This window comes from Panthera leo, chromosome A3, assembly GCF_018350215.1.
Source record: "Panthera leo isolate Ple1 chromosome A3, P.leo_Ple1_pat1.1, whole genome shotgun sequence".
NCBI lineage: Eukaryota > Metazoa > Chordata > Mammalia > Carnivora > Felidae > Panthera > Panthera leo.
In genome coordinates this window covers 17,729,107-17,748,231 of record NC_056681.1, presented here as the reverse complement: position 1 = coordinate 17,748,231, position 19,125 = coordinate 17,729,107, and the positions used below count along the sequence as shown (strand labels likewise).

At 46.9% G+C, this 19,125-nt stretch overlaps 1 protein-coding gene and 1 long non-coding RNA gene across 4 annotated transcripts in view; one reads left to right on the top strand and one right to left on the bottom strand.

Annotated features, from left to right (window-relative positions):
* PTPRT (protein tyrosine phosphatase receptor type T) overlaps positions 1–19,125 on the bottom strand; it is an 800,956-nt gene that overhangs the window by 410,675 nt on the left and 371,156 nt on the right. For all 3 annotated transcript variants that reach the window (XM_042930943.1, XM_042930944.1, XM_042930945.1), the window contains exon 7: positions 6,075–6,371. In XM_042930943.1, coding sequence (XP_042786877.1) covers positions 6,075–6,371 — 297 coding nt within the window. The remainder of the gene's footprint in view (positions 1–6,074; positions 6,372–19,125) is intronic.
* Positions 5,030–8,050, top strand: LOC122215528. Its single transcript, XR_006200421.1, has 3 exons — positions 5,030–5,135; positions 5,533–5,631; positions 7,560–8,050. It is a non-coding gene; the product is annotated as an uncharacterized LOC122215528 (long non-coding RNA).

The window sequence follows — 19,125 nt, the reverse complement described above, 5'->3', positions numbered from 1 at the left end:
GCACTCATTCCCAAGACATGTCAGTCCTTCCTATAATGCAAGTACATTTACCATATTATATGAAATAATATATGTATTATGTGATTAATCATATTATATATAGATTATATTAATATAGTATGTACGTATTAATTATAATCAACTATATTTTATACACTTATTATAAATTATATGGGACCCTACAATTCCTTACTGCAAAGTAGGAGAAATAATACTGTTTGCTTGCTTTCTCACATTTGGTGTTAAGAGAAATGCATCTACATTGCTAGTGAAAATGTAAAATAACACAACTTCTGAGGAGGAGTATCCATCAACATCTAACAAAACTGCATGTTTTTTTACCCTTTGACTCCAGCAAACCCACTTGCAGGAATTTACCATGAAAATACAACTCCACAAATACCAAAGTAAGTGCAAGGCTATTTGCTGTAGTATTACTTTTCATAGCAAGTAATGGGAATAACCTAAGTGTCCATAGGATGCTGCTTGAACAAACCATGTCATATGCACATAAAAGAGTCTCCTACAGCCATCAAAAAGAATAACACAAATCTGTACAAACATATATGGAGTGATTTCCAGAGTATACTAAGTGAACAAAGCCACATGATGTGGAGCGCATCTGTTTTGCTATCTTTTACATAAAAATAAGAGAGGAATAATTTTTACCTTTTGTGCAAAATGAACTATAAGAAAACTATATCTGAAATGAATAAAAATGGTGGCCTTGGGGGTGTGGACATGAACAGTGTGAAAGAGAGACGGTGGCACTACCTCTGAGCATACACTTCTGCAGTTTTGACTTTTGAACCACGTGACTATTTTGACTTTAAAAAATAAAATTAAATAAAAAGGATGGGGGGAAGCGAGCCTTAAAATGGAAACAAATGAGCCTAAATGGGCCTCAAATTGATAATATAACCACAAAGAGAAAAGACGAAGCCTTTGAACACTGCATTTTGGCTGCTGAAGGAGAGAAAAGCTGAAAAGAAAATCTTTAACCTAATAAAGTTGCTTTCTTGTTTTTAGGGGGATTGGGACTGTACTTCTGAAACTGTTTTATATGTATTGTATGAAGAAGCAAATGAAGAAATGTGTGGATGTTGGGAACCAGAGTTCTCACAGTGGGAGGAAGGAGAGATCTGTATAGAATGAGGGTGAACACAGAGGAATGAATCCTGAGGTGATATGAATCAGTATGACTTTGTGATTTAAAACAGATAAATTATATTCCTCAGTTCTACCTACTTGAAAAGTCTAGAGGCGGTAACACCCCATCGATCACAGCTAAGATGTATATCTTAGTGCCAAAATACCACTCCCCACTGAAAGCAGCCAGAAATCCTTAGATAAGTGGTTGACTTCAGGTCTGGGGCAGAGATATTACAAGGGTGGTCTAGAATATTTTGTTATGCCAGAAGCAAGGAAGACTAATGAGAACATGTCAAAAGAACCTAGGAGCCAATCTGAAGGGACTCCCACTAGCCACAGATGAGACAACGTGAGCACCAAAGAGAATTATAAGTAGTGCTGGACTTTAATACAGAGTCAAAAAAAAAAATGGGGGGGGGGGAGGGGATTTCTGAGTCAGTAGGGATACTAAAAATGGGGAAGGAGATGGGGAGAGAAAACCCTTCTATAACGAAGAATGCTAATTAATACATGTAGAGGGAAGGACAGATTTAAAATTCACTCTTTTGGAAATACTAATGTAGTAACTGATTCAGGCGAGGATTGTCAGGGAGGCTAAGACCGCTGGGTGAAAAGTGTGTGGGGAACTGGGTAGTCAACAGACCTCACAGGACCACTACACAGATTGGCTGATTTACAAAGGGACAAGGACCACACTTACAGTAGAGGGACCTATGTATGTGAGCAAATGCAGCATGTCAGGGGCTTTCTGACATTATGTAAGTCTTGATATGATACAGTGAAAAGTATGCATCACCAACTCATGGGGCATTTTTGCCAAAAATGTCTCATTTTCTGACTTTGTTACATAAATTCATGCTTAGCATTATTGGAAATGTGAATATGGATTATTTGTTTACTTGATTATTTTTAAATTAGTGCTAAATTTCTAAGATGTCCTATAGTGTTGTGGCTATGTAGGAGAATGTCCTTACCCTTAGGTAATATATACTCTCAAAGACTTGAGAGATCAGATGTTGGGACTTCTGCAATTTACTTTTATTTTTTTATTTTTATTATTACTTAAATGTACTTATTTTTGAGAGTTCATGAGCAGGGGAGGTACAGAGAGACAGAGACAGAGACAGAGACAGAGAGAGAGAGAGAGAGAGGAGACAGAGGATCCAAAGTGGGCTTTGTACTGACAGCAGTGAGCCCAATGAGGGGTTTGAACCCACGAAACATGAGATCATGACCTAAGCTGAAGTCGGATGCTCAACCAGCTGAGCCACCCAGACACCCCTGCAATTTACTTTTAAATACTTAAAAATATTATGTATTTTTATGTGTGATATCTCCATGTCAAACATACCATACATACATATAAATAAGAAAATGTAGCACAGTGTTAACAAATACTAGATCTAGGCAAAGGGTTCACAGGTCTTCTTTGTCCTACTCTTAATTTTTCCATAGCCTTGAAACACTGCAAAATAAAATCTCAGGTATAAGTCACCACGCACAATATACCTATTAGTGCCTAGCACAGGGTAGGTACTCAATAAATGGTAACCAAATTGAGGCCATCATCAAACTGATTTTATCTTTAAAGGCCTCATATATTCCATTTCATAATTGCAACTACTGTCTGGGGGAAGGCAGAGAAGCAAGCATTAAACAAGCGAGCCACGGTTTTATCTGAGTCATCTGTGGAAACAGGGAAAGTAAAGAACCCATTTGGTCTCCTACCTACTTCCTAACTGATGCAACAGGGCTCGGCAGCCATGGCTTCTTTCACAGCCGCAGATTACTTCATAGGCCCTCAAAGGCACTGGGGGGCTGAAATTACAAATTTTGCAAGTTCCCCGGAAGACAATTTTGAAGCACAGACAAAAGCAGCACGAATCCAGTCAGCTCAATCCGAGACGCTGCTCTTTGCTTCTGTGAGAGGGGTTTCACTTAATCAGCCAGAGCCATGATCTATCCGGTTTGTCCTTGAGGTGAATGAGCTCCCAGCAACGGAAAGAGTGCCTCTTTCCTCCTGAGGAGGAAGGGAACCTGATTCTGGCACATAGAGGGGCCTATGATCTTCTGAGGTCTTCCTTCAGCACAGTGGTTCCTGAGGTGGGGCCTCAGGATGGCTCCAAGACTGAGGACCGAGTCTTGGGTGTTGGTGTTTTTAATATGATAATGTCCACACGTCTCTGTAGAACAGGAATTGATGTTTTATTAATGGTGCTTAATTAAAGTTTAATTTCAAAGCATTGCTGCTCTCGAGTTATTTTGATATTTGTGATATTTTCCCCCACCCCTGGTGACAGGAAGGAGAAAGGGAGAGGTTGAGGCATGGCTTAAAGATGGGACTTGGGATTTCCTGTTGTAGATGTAGGTAATCCTCCGAAAGCAGCCTGAGGCATGAAGAGCATCCTGGAAAACACACCCTGAGCTGCTCCTGGGCCAAACCCTCTCATCCAGGTTGAGTCTTGAATTTTCAAGCTGAGTTTCAATGGTGGTGGCTCCTCCTTAACAACAACTTGCTCCTGAACCTCTCTTCCTGCCCTGGTTCTGCTTTTCAGATCAGGCACTGACCAGATCACCACTCCTTGAGAGTCTAGGTCATATTTTCACCAACCGACTGGGAGTGCGTGTCGAGAGTTCTAGAGAGGATTCCTAGGGCAGATTAATGGTCTCTCGGTTGCTTGTGCTTTGGGATCTTTTGTCAGACATATTTTTTTTTTTCTGTGACTTAATCCAAATGTGGCAGCCACATTCACTGGAAACCTACAATCTGCTGGACATTATTCCAGTTTCTTTATGTACCATTCCTTTCAATGAGCATAAAAAGCCATCAGGTGGCCACTACTTCTATCTCCATCTGACAGGTGAGGAAACCAAGGCACTGAGAGGGTAAGCAGCTCATCCCAGGGGTGGTCTCCAGAGCTCACCTTCTGTTGCAGCTCATCCTTGTACCTGCTGGAGGAGGGGCTGTGCGTTTCTGAAACAACAGAGCCATCCAGGAAAGGGCCGGCAGCTTCACCTGGAGCCCAACCCAGGGCCGCAGATCCTGAGCTGCAGACAGAAGCCCAGAGGAGACGCCCACCCCTCCACTGGGGGTTGCATGAGAACGGGTTCACAGGAAGCATACACTCAGGTCACCGGACAAGGTTGGTCCAGGGGAGACTGTGTCCACAGTGGACTGAGGTTCAATGCAAGGCAGGAAGGTGGGGGCAAGGCGACAGAGGCTGGGTCTCCGCTGCAGCTACTACCCAGAAAAGCAGTCTGCTGGGGTTGCAAAGAGTCGTTGCGATGATGAGTTTAAAAGGGGGGTCACAAAGGGTTTGCAAGTGGGTGGACTGTGTAAAATGTCCAGTTGTAAGATGGGACTTGGGGAAAGGAGAATTGGGGAACAAGATGTGCAGAGGCTGGCAGTTTCCTCTGTGTCTTTAGGGGACACTGCAGCTGAGGATGTGAGTCTGGACCCCAGCAGGGGCCACCACTCTGGGTCCTTGGCCTTGCTTATGTGAAACAAGAGTGCCAAGTGGGACTGCATGCAAGAGGCTCTGCCTAGAGGTCCTGAGGCCCACCTGGGTCAAGTGGAGGTAGCTGCCTCATGTGGCTGACAATGATAGGGCTCTGATCCCACTCCTTCTGACCCCTTTGTACCATCTTTGTGCCCATGGCCTTCTGTCTGCATGTGAAGACTGCCAACACTTCCCGAGATTTCCTTCCCAGTCGTCCCTCTGCATCCCAGCCCCAACCATGCTGGCTGCTCCCTTCCCTGATCAGGGGCAAGAGTGATGCATGACCTGCCCTGCAGACGAGGTCACAGTCCCCTTTGTTGGATGTGGCTTAAAGCTCTACCAAGTGTGATTCCAAGGAACTAACTAAAGATGCCCCACAAGGCCAGAGACAGCTTGGCTGGAAGGAAAACTGAAACACAGCTGTTGAAAAGTGCTTTCTAGAGAAGTCCTAGAAGCAGCAAGTTCTGTACTCTCCTAAGTAAGGTAACTGTTGCAGTGGAGTTACATGCAAAATGCAGGGGGGGGGGGGGGTCAGGGAAGGAACACCCAAGTCAACTTGGGGCAGTCAGGGAAAGCTTCCTGGAGGAAGGAGAATGTTGAAGATGAACAGAGCCTGTCCCACAGACATGGAGGGATGGGACAGGACAGGACGGAACGACAGAGGGTGGGAAAAGTGCTGTGTTCTAGGAGTTACATGTGGCTCTGTGTTCCTGGAGTCTTGAGGTAAGAGGCATGTGGGGAGAGAAATCACACAGAGTCATTAGAACCTTGTGTGTGTGTGCGGCGGGGGGGGGGGGGGGGGGGGGGGTGGTGGTGATGGGGGGTGAAATGGAGGCTCCCAGGCTGACTTCGGGTCTTTATTTTGACTTGCTGGATGTAGTTCACTGAGATGAGGAACACAGAGTGAGAAATCAATACAGAAGGGGAGATTGGTTCATTTTTGGATACTTTGAATTTGTGATGCCTGTAGGACATCCGGGTGAGTACTTGGGTCTGGGTGGATTCAATGTGTGTGCGAAGTAACTTATATGCATTATTACTATTATTTTTTGTAACTCTTGGAGATTCTAGAGTTGTCTGACTCCCAGATTCAACGCACTTAATACAACTCAACAATTCCTCTCTGGAGGCACCAGTGTGGTTAAACACTGGACCTAGAAGGTGCCGTAAAGTGAGAAGAGGGATGGGGGTGCTGAAGGGTCAAAGCTGAGTGCACAGCTGTGTCTATGGAAACAGCACCCCCTGGAGTTGTGCAATGCACATTATGTGGGTCTTCATGGAAGACCTTGGAGAAGAGGCAGACATAGAGGAAGAAATGAAAGGAAAAACAAACAGGAAAACAAGCACCTCATCACTGATAGGCGTGGCCCCGTGACAGGTTCTGCACACCCCGCTCCCAAGGAGGCAGCCGCCCTCACTCACCGTCCTCCTCTGTTTGCACCACCAGCTCCTCACTTTCCACCCGACCCTCGGGGTTGGACAGCAGGAGCCGCAGCCGGATGGTCATGAAGGGGCGCAGGCCTCGCAGGGTATAGTGGGACGAGGTCTGGATGACCTCTTCGGCCTCGTACTGCTGCTGGTTGAACACGTACTGGTACTGCACCGTGAGGTTGTAGCTGTGACAGCGGGTCACCGCGTAGCCAAAGGGTTCCCACTGCAGGGTCAGCTGCCGGGCGCGGATGTCCACAATCTCCACGTTCTGCGGGCCGTGCACAGGGTCTGCAAGACACGCATGCAAGACACAAGGACTTTGAGAGTGTCAGGAAGCGGGCAGTGGGTGTCGTGCTAAAACGGGGGAATAGCCTCTAAACTTATCTCAGCCACTGCCTGCATGATTTTTGCCACAGAGCGTGCAGTTTAATTAACATTTTTCTGTCAATCAAACTCTTTTTTTCTTACTTAAATGCATGCATCTAAAAGATAACACTTGCCATACAGAATCGTTAACCGTCAAAAAAAAAAAACCACAAAATTGTTACATCCTTGAAGGTTCATCGGGGTACTCCCGAAAACCACCCTGGGTACCATCAACGGCACACACAACGCTCCAGGGATATACTAATTTAGACGGTTGCTGGAGTTCTGATCTGCCTTATATTTAATCCAGCCACATCCTCTTCCCTTGGGAAATCAGTCCCCTCTCTCCGGTTAACTGCACTGAGATGTACAGGCTGGAGATCCAGCCACATGCTCGGCACGCAGCACTCAATCTGTCCACATGGTCACAGGTACCGCTGACTTCTTGCCATTTCCCCTCTTTCCACTGACAACACAACTCATTATTTCCTAGGCTCCTATGACAGCCCTCGACCTCCTTTCTCTCCTCTCTACTTCTTTCCAAACAGGCCCCTCCAGAGACATCATTCTGCAAGCAAATACGGTCATGACTTCACACCCTAATGTTGTGTCCCACCCCATGCTTCCCCATATGGTCCCAGACCCCCATATATAACATTCGCTGTCATATTTTATTACAAATATTCTGTTTACACTTCATGCAGGCATTTTTGTAAAAAACGGTTTATAACAAATGAAACACTTAAAAAAATCCCCACATGTGCAGCTCATTTCATTCTATAAAGCTTAGGCATTTCTTACAACAGAAACATAACTTCTTTTGTGATGAGCATCCCCATAAGTTCTTGTGTTGAATAGCTTAGCTGGAAGTAGTTAAGCACAGACTAGAGATTTATTCAGTATCTTCCCTCCACACTACTTTAGGACTTGACCAAATTCTGTAATTTCTTTGGGTCCATTTTTTATTTCATTTATAAAATGGTGATAGTAACAAGTAGCCACCCTTGCTGGTGGCTAGCGGGGGGCTAAATGAAATGCTGCTTGCAGAGCAGTTAGAATTGTACCTGGAACTTAATAACCACTCAAAATATGGTGGTTTTTCTTTTGCAGCGATAGGAACAGTGGGAAAAGAAAAAATAATAAGGACGCGTATTCTGTCTCTACTCTGAAAGTCTTCTAAGTGGTAGTGCTGGGCAGCACCCTTCTCCAAAAATGATGGATTCTATCATCCGTCCGGTCTTCTCAGAGCATTTAGGGGTAAGGTTGCCCCTGTGCCAATGTAGCAGTAAGAAAGAAGGCAGGACTCAATGAAAGCTGATTTCCTGGATCTGTCCCTGTGGGGAAAATGTCCTGTGACTTGTATCAGAGCCTTGCCAAGGAACATACTTCAAAGCAGTCTTCTTTTAAAAAGGATGCCCAGAAATGTCAGGGAGCCGGGAAAACCGGTCCGGACCTGCTCACGCACTGCTGGGGACAGTGAGCAGCCTGGCTCTGGAAAGACTGAAGAGTTCATGGTCACTCATGCAGCCCAATTATTCATGTTCACAGGTCCTTTGTGTAAAAGAGAGCCAGCGTTCCAAAAGCAAACGGGTGACTTTGAAAATGTGACATTGAACAAGCTGTTGCTGAGGGTCCATTGTGCTGAGCCCACACAGAATAGAAGGTGAAAGTGTGGTCCCCATAGTGCGGGGGGGGCAGTTATGATCTGGTGTGGTCGCCTGGTTTAACAAGTCCTGATGGCATGAGAACAAATGTACAGGCACAGGGTGAGCAAAAAGCTACTTGCCGGGAGGTCTGTGTATTCCCACCAGCCTGGCCCAGCCGGAGCCTTTCTGCAAGTCCAGATCCTGGAACTCTCCTGGCAGGGAGGCCCCCCCAACCCTGCTTAGGACCCCAAGACACTCCTCCTCTGGGTGTGCCTTCAAAACGGATGCCACACCCCAGTCAGGTAATCGCTCTCACAGCTCTCTCACCTCATCTTAGAATGAGTACAGGATTAAGACCCTTTTAAATCCAAGACTCGTCCATTTTGTTAAACAACTTTAAATGTACCACAGCCCACGTTAAATATTTTTTAGAATCTCCAATGTGCCCCTGCAGCACAAATGAGACAATAAAAACAAAACACCTAGTTGATGGCCAGCAGCCATGGTGCTGGGTTCTATCACCTGCATCATCTTGTGACTCTGGAAGGGAGGGGCTGACTGCTGGCCCCACTTTACAGTGGAATAAACTGAGGCCAGAGAGGTCTAGGAATGTGTGCAGAGCAGCAACAAGACCAGCAAGTGGCAATGTGGGGTTGTGAACTTGTCTATCTGACCACATGCCTAGTGTGCAAAGTCAGAAGACGTGCACGACCAGGGGGGTCTGGAAAGAGAGCGCAGGTGCTTTGTGTGCCCCCGAGGGAAATGGACCCTGCCTCTCCCACCTCTCTGGCTCTGAGGGTTGTCTTCCCCTCCCTGCTGGAGTTGGGCAACAGTCTCTCCTGCTTTCGCTCCCTGTTCACTTTGCCTCCTCTGTGAAGACGTCCTTGCTGAGTCCCTGGGCAGAGTACAGTGCCTGCGTCTTTCTCCTCCTATTAACTGTTCCCTTCCATACTCATCATTTTCCACTGTGGCAGCTTTTTAAAAGTTGGCCCTGCCCACTAGAAGGTAAGTGCCGTGAGAGCAGTGCGGTCTGCTGACCCCTGCAGCCCAAGCCCCGCCCAGAGACGCACTCGGGAGGGCCCCAGGGAGTCTCAGGCCAATGGACGCTGCATTCTGTAGACCCCATGGCCATCAGTGAGGAAAGCATCTCTAGTCTCATCTGCGAGGAAAACAAGCTCCGTGAGTGGAAATGACTGAAAAGCCGCATAGCGAGTGCACAGCTGAGGTTTGAAGCCCCTGAGGGTCCAGTGCCTCCACGTGTGCTGCACCGGGATACCACGGGGCACTGAGACCAGGGAAAGGCATCAACGTGGGCACCCCGCAGTCAGCAGGGACCCGGGGAGGATGCTGGGAGGAGGCCAAGAACTGTAAGGCAGAAATGCTGGGCCCTCAGGAGCCGGGGACCCGCTGGAGAGGGTGGGGCGGGACTCCATCACACTCAGAGCTGAGTTGCCCACTGGCCTGTCTTTGCACCTCTGCTCTCCAGCTTCTCCAGAATCCTCCCCACAGCTCACCTGTGCAGGTAGGCGCTCAAAGCACCTTTCTGCTCCTCTTAAAGGAAGGAGCCGGCAGAGGCGCCTTTTCAAAGAGGGCAAGGGATGGTGCGAGCCTGCCACACAGCAGAGACTCCCTCCAGAGCGGGAAGGTCAGGGCACTGGGAAAGTCACTTGCCTCCTCTGAAGCACATGCCACTGTCACCAGACAGGCCGCGGGGAACAGTGGAGCGGGCAGAGCACGGCGTGAAGCCAGACTCTGGTGCTCACTAGCTGTGTGACCTTGGGCAAGGGCACTTCATCTCTGAGCCTCCGTTTCCTCTTCTATAAAGTGGAAATTATTGCGCGAATCTCAGAGGGCCGTTAATGAGTATAAAATGAGCTGTAAAGGGAGAGAGAAAATTGCCTCTAACAGTGGGCATTCCTCTTAGAGAAAATGGCCTTTCTTGGAGAAATGCCTTAAGAAGTGTATTTGAAACAGAAGCTGGATTCCCAGGGCCGTGGGATCAGCTGGGCTCAGCCTTCAGAGGAAGAGAAAAATGACTCCACTTGTTGCTGGCATTGAACAAGAAAGGATGTGGGCGAACAAGACGGCAGAATGACGCCTGGAGCCCAGTGTGACAGTTCCCCGTGTGACTCCTAGCTCAACAAGGTCCTCAAAATCCAAAGAAAGGGCTGAGATCTCCATGCCTCCCTTGGTCCAATGAAACACCACTTGGGAACAAACACAGGGAGCAGAGACAGAAGGGACTTGGGAAATATGGCCACATGTGTTACTGGTACCCTGAGGTCCCCAGAGCATGGAAATAACAAATCTCAAGGAAAGCTCAGCTCCTGTGCACAAGGCAAGAAGACCTCTGGCAGACGTGTGGGTGAAAGAGTTTTGTAAGTGTAAGAACTACCATTCTAGAAAGGGAAAGACAGTGGCTCCTGATCATATAGTAACTCTGGGCTAGGTACCTGCAACTCTCTGGCATAGAAAATCCAGGTCAACGAAGGGATGTCCCTTACCCAGGGCCACACAGCCAAGTCCCCAGCTCTGGGCTCGTACAGCACTTCGCACAGGTGTCCAGCCCATTCGGCATTTGCCATGTTTTCTAGGAATTGCTTGTTCATTTATCTGTCACTCCTCCCAGGCTGCCAGGGACCACATTCTGTTTGTCCAGTAACCCCAACACATGGTAGAGGGGCTGTCGAGGGGCCAGTTCATGTTTATTAAACTGAGATGAACAGATGGTGACCTGTTCTTGGGAACTGAACTCGGACCCAGTTCTTGGGAACTGACTCCACGGTCCAAGTTTCGTCCCCTCTGCGACGTCCCTGAGTCTTTAAGGTGGACATGTTTATTTTTGCATTCAAGCAAAAGAATGTCCTGAAATCCGACACAAGGAAAACTAGTTTTCAAAATGTATGATAGAAGCATTCATGCCTTCAATCTGACCCCTCCCCTGCCAAACCTCAGCCTCCAAACCCAGCTTCTGCTCTGATAATTGCCTGTAGCAGGGAGAGTCTTGGGTTTACACTGAATTCGGTGCAAACAAGTTGGAAATTGAAATTGCTGAGAAAGCCTTGTGTGTGCAGTGGAGATTGCTTTGTTGAATTTACATTCCCCGTGTAAATATGTCCAAGCGTAGAGGCCTAGGGTTTCTGCCACCAAAAACCACACCCATATGACCTTCTTAAGTAACAGCTTCCAGGCCTATGGGAAGACAAATAGTGGGGAGAGAATGTGGTTTGTCTGGGAAGCTGAGACATCTTCCTCTGATGAAAAATCAAAGTGGCCTGGCCTCTGGGTACACTGTCTCTCTGCTTTTAGACCTGGCAACAGGAGTCCTGTCCTGAACCCTGCGCATTAAGGAGGCCACGCTGGCCGTCTTTGGCGTGTGCCCTCCCCCGGCACAGGAGTCAGGGGGGTCAAAGCATCCACCTGGTGCCTGTGCTTCCTATTTTGGACCAGGCTCCAGGAACCCAGAATTCCCTGCCCCCAACTCACTTCCAGGGCCTGCGGGAACCTCCGGTGGTTCAGAATCAGACCATATCTCGTGTGTGTGCATCCCTAGGCCCAACGGGTAACCAAAGAATGGCTGTTTGGGGGAGGGTAGTGGACAGAACTTGGACATGAGGAATAAAGTCTCCATCCATGGTGCATGAGGCTCTTTGGGGGAGGGACAGAGTAAGAGGAAAGGGGAAGAAGAGGACCACAAGGTTCTATTTGTTCTTGCTCCAGACTCATTTGTGTTCTTGCATAGGTTAGGGCCGGGGTGTATGTGTGTGCGTGCGTCTGTGTGTGACTGACTGACTCATGCCTACAGAAGCTTTCTCACTCCTGCAGCTGCCTCTGGAAGGCACGCTGGTCCTCCTGACCTCTGATCACTTCTCCCCGTTTGCACGCTAGATCTTACTCAAGTACTATTTCTTCCTCAAGTATCATTTTCTCCCTAATACCTGAGCCTGAGCTGCAACCTGTACCCTCCCACCTCCAAATTCCTCTCCTCACTTCCCACTGCTCACTCCCTACGTTGTACTGGGAAAGGCGAGTACCACATCCTGAATCCTCTCATCCCTCCCTGCTCTTGCCCATGCTCTTCCCTCTGCGTGGGGGGCCACTGGCAAATCCCTAGCCAATACACTCAAGGCCCAGCTCCAGTACCAGCCTTTCCTTGTAACTTCCTCCAAAAGCCCTCCTGGCCCAGGCACAATGAATACCCCCATCATGTTTCCTTTAGCATATTAGCACATGTCCTCCATAACCCTTATCAAACAGCAGGTGAGTCGTTTATAGCTTTGGTTCATGTTCACCTCATCTGCAACCTTGTGAGCCCCGAGATCTCTTCATTTTCATAACTGGGACACACGGCTGCTTAATAAATAAATTAAGGAATGAGTAAATACACAGAGGAAGTGATGACTGAAGACCTCCACACTGCGGGGTGGGGGGGGGGGGAGCGGGGAAGAGGTGAAGGGGTGAATCAGGGCTCTCTTTACACTCTACTTGCGAAGGGTAGTCATGCGGGTAAGTCAGAATTTCAGGCTTTTTTTGTTCTAGGCGGGCCTGGCTTCCACTCCTGCTGTCAAAGGCAATAGCTGTAGACTCTCCTAATGACCTTAATCAAGGCAGAACATCTTATTAAAAAAAGAGCAGCAAAGCAGATTTCCAAATCATGAATTTTCTATGTATTCATCTTAGCCTGTGGAGTTGGCTGTAACATATGTACCGTTCAAAGTTGAACCTACATTGAGATAATTTGGGGCATGGGGCTGAAAATGTGGAGGTGGATAGCTTGTATGTAAAATTAATTTTTTATCCATTTGGAGATGCAATTCGAGTTCCTTTCAAATTAAATTGCAACGAAGTCCTAGGCAGCTGGAAACATTATTGCTGGCATAATTTGATGCTGGAAGAGCAGTAATACGTTGACAGATATTTCGATGTGACCATTAATTTGCAATTTCTGCATGGAAATGATACACAGAGGGAGAAAAAGGTAAAAGGAACAAAATTAAAATCCATCTTCCTTCCGGCATTATCCAAACCCACTCTCTTGCTTACTTTCCATCACTTCCTTTAATTTATTGCTGATGTTTGGTGGACAAGAATTTGTTGACTTATTACCACAGACATCTTGCAAAAGGAGGCAAGGACAGGAAGCCAGAGGCTTCACTGGAGAACGCTGGTGCCCTCACAGTCGAGGGTCACTGGGTCTTACCTATCCTGATAAATAGAATCCTGCACCACTGGAAGGGGTTACCAGTGAGAAGGTGGTTCAGTTGCTATCCTCTTGTAGCGATGAAATAAAGAAGATAATTCATTTATGTGTTCACTGGCTCATTAATTAATGAAAAACTACTCGAGCACTGGAGACTCTACGGCATAATGAAAACAACACTGGCTCTGCTAACACCTGGACCTAAAGCAAATCACTGTCTTATCTGCATCCATGCTGCAGTTTTTCATGCGTAAAACATGGGTGATACTCTGCCTTTCAGAGAAGGGGAACTAAGGAGACAGCCTCCACCAAGCTCTTGGATGGTACTTGACACGGCTGTATTCCCTCAAAGGCAGCTCCCACTGCCAGAAGGGAGGCAGGTAGAGGAGGCATGGAGATAGGAGTTCTGTAGGTTACTGGCCTAGTTCCCAACATAGTTGGTAATTGGCTTCATGCTTTTAACCAACTGTGGTTTGGAGCTGCCAAGCTCCCATTAATGCATGTGCAGATGCTGCTGTATCTGTTCCTTATTTCTGCAACACATATGGGACCTTTGCGATGGGACAGGTGTGAGGGATGCATGAGAGTAAGACAGGTACTATCCCATGAGACTCATGCTCTAAAAGGAGATGCAGACCCAAGTGTGAGGAATGGAATGACGAAGACTGAAGCACCCTTTTTTTGAGAGAGAGAAAGGGCGGGGGTGGGGACTTTAAGCAGTTTCCATGCCCAGCACAGACCCCAACGCGAGGTTCAATCTCCTGACCTTGAGATCATGACCTGAGACAAAACCAAGAGGTGGACACTTGAGCGACTGAGCCACCCAGGCACCTCTTGGATCACCTTCTTGCAGGGGAAGTGCTGCTTTCCAGGTAGCACAAGGCAGAAAGACACAGCCTCATACTAGAAACTCATGTGAGCCTATTTAATCATGATTCGTGCACAACCCTTACATCCTTTCTCATAGACACCAGAAGCCACCAAAGAAATGTGAGGTGAGTGAAGGTTAACGATTCCCCCTGCAACTGCATTATTAGGTTATAATAAAAGCAAGCCTCAGGCCAAATTCTACTATGTCAATGACCACTTATTACACAAATGTTTATTAGCAAGCAGACACAGAACAGGTCAAACCATCTATTCTGTAAAGTGCAACGAAGTCTCAGAAATCTGTCCTTGCAGAAGTTGGCAAACATTTTTCAGGCAGATAGACCATAGGCATACAGATGGGCGTGGCTGTTTCAATAAAAGTTTATTTGCAAAAACAGCCAACACCAGAGCTCTAGTATGCCTGCTTCTGTTCCAGGGGCAAAATCAATTACCATTACAGTCACATTAGGAAACCCGGAATCCTCCTTATCCAATGGGTAACCAGGACTGGTTAGGAATCAATCATCCCTAAGGTTAAAGGCTAGAAGTCTTACTGGGTGCTCCTTCATTATGTATGTCTGGAAAGAGCTTTAAAAATATTTTGGCCAACTCACATATTTTGAATACCTTCAATTTCAGCAATTAGAGTCCACTCATGATATTATTAAGCTAGGCAACAGGTCTCTGATTTTAACCACAACGAGCAATTTCTGACATTTCATAGGCTCATTAACAAAATGAGGGTTGATGATCAAGCTATGGTATCAGAAACACCTGGGCAATGTAGCATGGTCTCTGAAGTAGCAGCTTCTTGACAGGGAAACCAGCAGACCTTCCATGGCCCGCTGACTGGAAGGCTGAAGCCCCGGGTTTGACTTGTAACTATAGCTTAACGCAGAACTCACCCACAACATTCCACTGTTAGATATTTGAGACTAAATCACCAACAACGTAACGTACAGTCTAGAAGCCAAAAAGGTTGTCTTGAAAGAGGGAGCCTTGGGCAAATGAGGAAGACAATTTAACCAGGTAAAAGTTCAAGGTATGGGGGGATGGGGGAGGGGAGCTACAGAGAGAGAAGATTAAACCCCAGGCAAAGGAGGCAGCACATTTAAAGTTCAGGAGACAAGAACAAAGGAGAAAACGGTCATGAGGATGAGAACAGTGATCCCCTGCCATCCCGCACACATGCACACCCCTACACAGTGACGAGTTAGGCCAGTCTAGATGTTAAGCATTGTAACAGTCCCTCATACCATTCCTAAGAAGTGAGAGTAACAACTGAGGCAGCTGTAACAGCGTGATAGGAGTATTCTTTGCCAAAAGTAAAGCAATGGGCAAACTCATTCTTTCAATAAACATTTCTGAGCTCCTACCATGTACAAGGCATTGTACATGATGTAAGAGTGAGCTAAACAGACAAAAATCCTCTCTGCCCTTAAGGGGATTATGTTCTAGTGCGGGGGAGTGGGGGGGGGGGTTATATAACATATGAGATCATCATAAAATTATACAGAATGTCAGCTAGCAGTAAGTGCTCTAGAGGAAAAGCAAGTGGGGAAGGGAGACTGGGGGGTGCAGGAAGACTTGTGCCTAACACGTGACTTTGATTTCGGGTCCCGCTAGCCGCTCCTTGATCTCTCCATTTACACTAAAGTCTTTGTAGACACAATTTAGCTTACAATACTTATGGAGCACCTATGGGGTGGCAGCTAGGTGCTGGGACACAGCCGTGACAAAAATAGACACAGTCCCTGCCTCTCCTGAGCTTAAGATCACTAGGAGAGACAGACGGATACGACCACACGGGCAGTCAGACGTGTGGGCTGACAAAAGTGCACACCGTAGTTAAGTGTTTTAATTTTTTTTTTTTAACGTTTATTTATTTTTGACACAGAGAGAGACAGAGCATGAACCGGGGAGGGTCAGAGAGAGGGAGACACAGAATTGAAACAGGCTCCAGGCTCTGAGCTGTCAGCACAGAGCCCGACGCGGGGCTCGAACTCACAGACCGCGAGATCATGACCTGAGCCGAAGTCGGCCGCTTAACCAACTGAGCCACCCAGGCGCCCCCGTAGTTAAGTGTTTTAAAGGGAACGGAGGAGGGGCAGCCTGGTGAAAATGGCAGTTAGGGAAGCAGGGTTCTAAAGAGCTGACGGGTGACTGAAGGTTGTCACTCCTCCCTCCTCTCTCTACTCATACTGTTCTCCCAGCTTCCACAGATTGTCCAGGCCTCACTGTTCTGGGAAGACTTGCTCTCAAACGCTTATCTCACCCCCAGGTGGATGAGGGGTGCTGCTTCATGTCCTCCCACGGAAAGACCCAGTGAACGAGACCAGGATGGAAAACAGGGTGAGACGAGGGCTCCTCCAAAGGCCCTATGCTGTCAGTCCTACAGCTAAGCAGCTTGGGGCATGGATGGGGAACCGGAGCTTCCAGGAGGACCTCAGGCCCAGAGTGAGCATGGCAGCTGCAACCCCAGAACACTGGGCTGTGTCCTGAGCGAGTGTCCCTTGCTCCCAACACTCCTATACTGTTTGGTGCTGCTGGGGATAGGATCTCTGGTCCCCCATTTGGCTCCATGCTAGTCCCAGCCCATAGGGGGCGACAGAGGGAGACGGTGAGGCTGGGGAAGAGAGAGCAGGCTGGCTCCTTCACCCCACCCACCCCACCCCCACCCTCCTGGGAGTGAAGTGTGCTGCAGGGGTTAGGTGTGGTTTACAGCTTCTCCAGCAATTAAAGAGCAAGCCTCACTGCAATACCTCAGAGATGCCAGCATGTGCCAAAAAATGCTCTGTCTTCCCGTCTTTTAGATGGTTATGATTCCAGCCCATTCTCTTGGTTCTGTCCAGCCTAGCAGTGCCTACTTCCCACCTTTGCTCCTACACTGGTATAATACCTTCATGTTCCCTTTGTACCTTTTCAGTGTTCTGGCCACTTCTTCATATACAGTTAACCAGAGGTTTCTAAACTTGCTCGGTTCACAGTGCTCTTGTGGTTTTGACAATTTTTCAAAGAGCTCCTCACCAAAGAAACACCTCACAGTTTTATTTATTCGTCCGTGCAACTTCATAAGTATTTATATCCTAACTTAATAGCGGTTTGAGAAAACAGTACACACAAATCAAAAGACAAAATATTGTAATGTCACTCTTAAATAACCACAATTACTTACTAATGGGATGCATGCATCTGTTGAACACTGAACAAGCCACTCTTGTTTCCTGCTCCAGGGTGACTTTTGTGCAATACTTGCTTCTCATCATACCAGCTACTGGAAGCCGAGCTTTGCAAAGATACAACAGCATCAAAAGGATTGTAGCTCAGCCTAATGCTGAAACTTTGGACCATCTCTGCTTAGTAGTTTGTACAGTGTCAGACAAACGATGCTGTGTTTCATGTGAAATAAGTCAGTCAGAGAAAGATAAATACCATGATTTCACTCATATGTGGAAGTTAAGAAACAAAACAGGTGAACACAGGGGAATGGAAAGAAAAGTAAGATAAAAACAGAGAGGGAGGCAAACCATAAGAGACTCTTAAATACCGTGAAGAAACTGAGGGTTGCTGGAGGGGTAATGGGTGGGTGCATGGGCTAGATGGGTGATGGGCATTAAGGAGGGCACTTGTTGGGATGAGCACTGGGTGTTAGATGTAAGTGATGACTCACTAAACTCTACTCCTGAAACCAATTCTATACTATATGTTAATTAACTCGAATTCAAAGAAATAAAATAAAAATGAAAAAAATTTAAAAATACATTTTAAAAACAGAAAGAGTAAATTGAGTTCTCTAACATCTTCCAATAGTGACCAATTAGTTTAAAATTTTAAAGCATCATTATGCACTTGTGGGTGTAAATAAATTCGATATATTTTAACCCCCCCCCATAAAAAAAAAGGATTAAAATCTAAATGTCCTCATGTGATACCTTTCTGAGTTCACTGTGGTGTCCCAGGCTGCCCTCAGTGCAGTTTGAGAACCATGAGAGAGAACAATTCCTTACAACCAGTCCTCTCTGTTAAAATCAGCGGTGTGATTTATGTGCTAACTAGGCCTTGACAGATGCAGGGCCCTACTGCCTACACTTCATGAACATTCCATGTCCTCATCCCATCTGCCCCAGTGCTCCATTCTGCCTGGGTACTGCCTGACCACAACCTGATGTCCTAGCTGGTGGCACTGTACTTCCCAGCAGTGGCCCAGAGCCCGGCCGTCCCTTGGGGCCCCATCCAGATGCAGCCACCCGGACTGCTGGCTAAACCTGGGGGCAGGGTGCTGCACCGTGACCGCTCAGGTGCTCAGGCACCAGGAAGAATTAAATGGACACAGGCACATGATTGCAGCCTGAAAATAAAAGCTTCAGAATGTTTAAAAATTACTTTTGTGGCAGAGGAAATCGGGTTGGAAAGAGAGAAGCAATTTCTAAATTACATGGTTTTGGTTTCCAGAGAGGAAAAGATTTTCAGGGTGGGAGGGAGGAGACAGTGAGCCTATAATGTCTTCTGGGCTTCACTTCAGTTCACACTGAATTCATGGCAAGTCTACCTGGTCTATTTCCAAAAATAAATAAATAAAATTAAAAAAAAATAAGGGAGGAAATAATAGGAAAAGCTGGAGAAAGATGGAAATCTGAAGCATCTCTGAGGGTCAAAAGCCACTGAGTGATGGGTCCAGGTGAGGCATTCAACATTCTGAACACTGCATGTCTCCTTTTCTCCTTGGCGAGCAGCGCGGCTATGAATGAAATGGGCACTGGAATTAGGAAACAGTCTTCCCTGCAGCTAATATGCCATCACGTGATGCTGATACATGTAAATCAAATTGTTTCTAGGATAGGTAAAACAAATCAACAAAAGCAGTATCTCCTGAATGCACTGTTAGTCCCTCTCTCCCAGAACTACCACCTTCCTTTGCAGTTGGACAGGTTGACTTTTTCTATTCAGATTTGGGACTTTT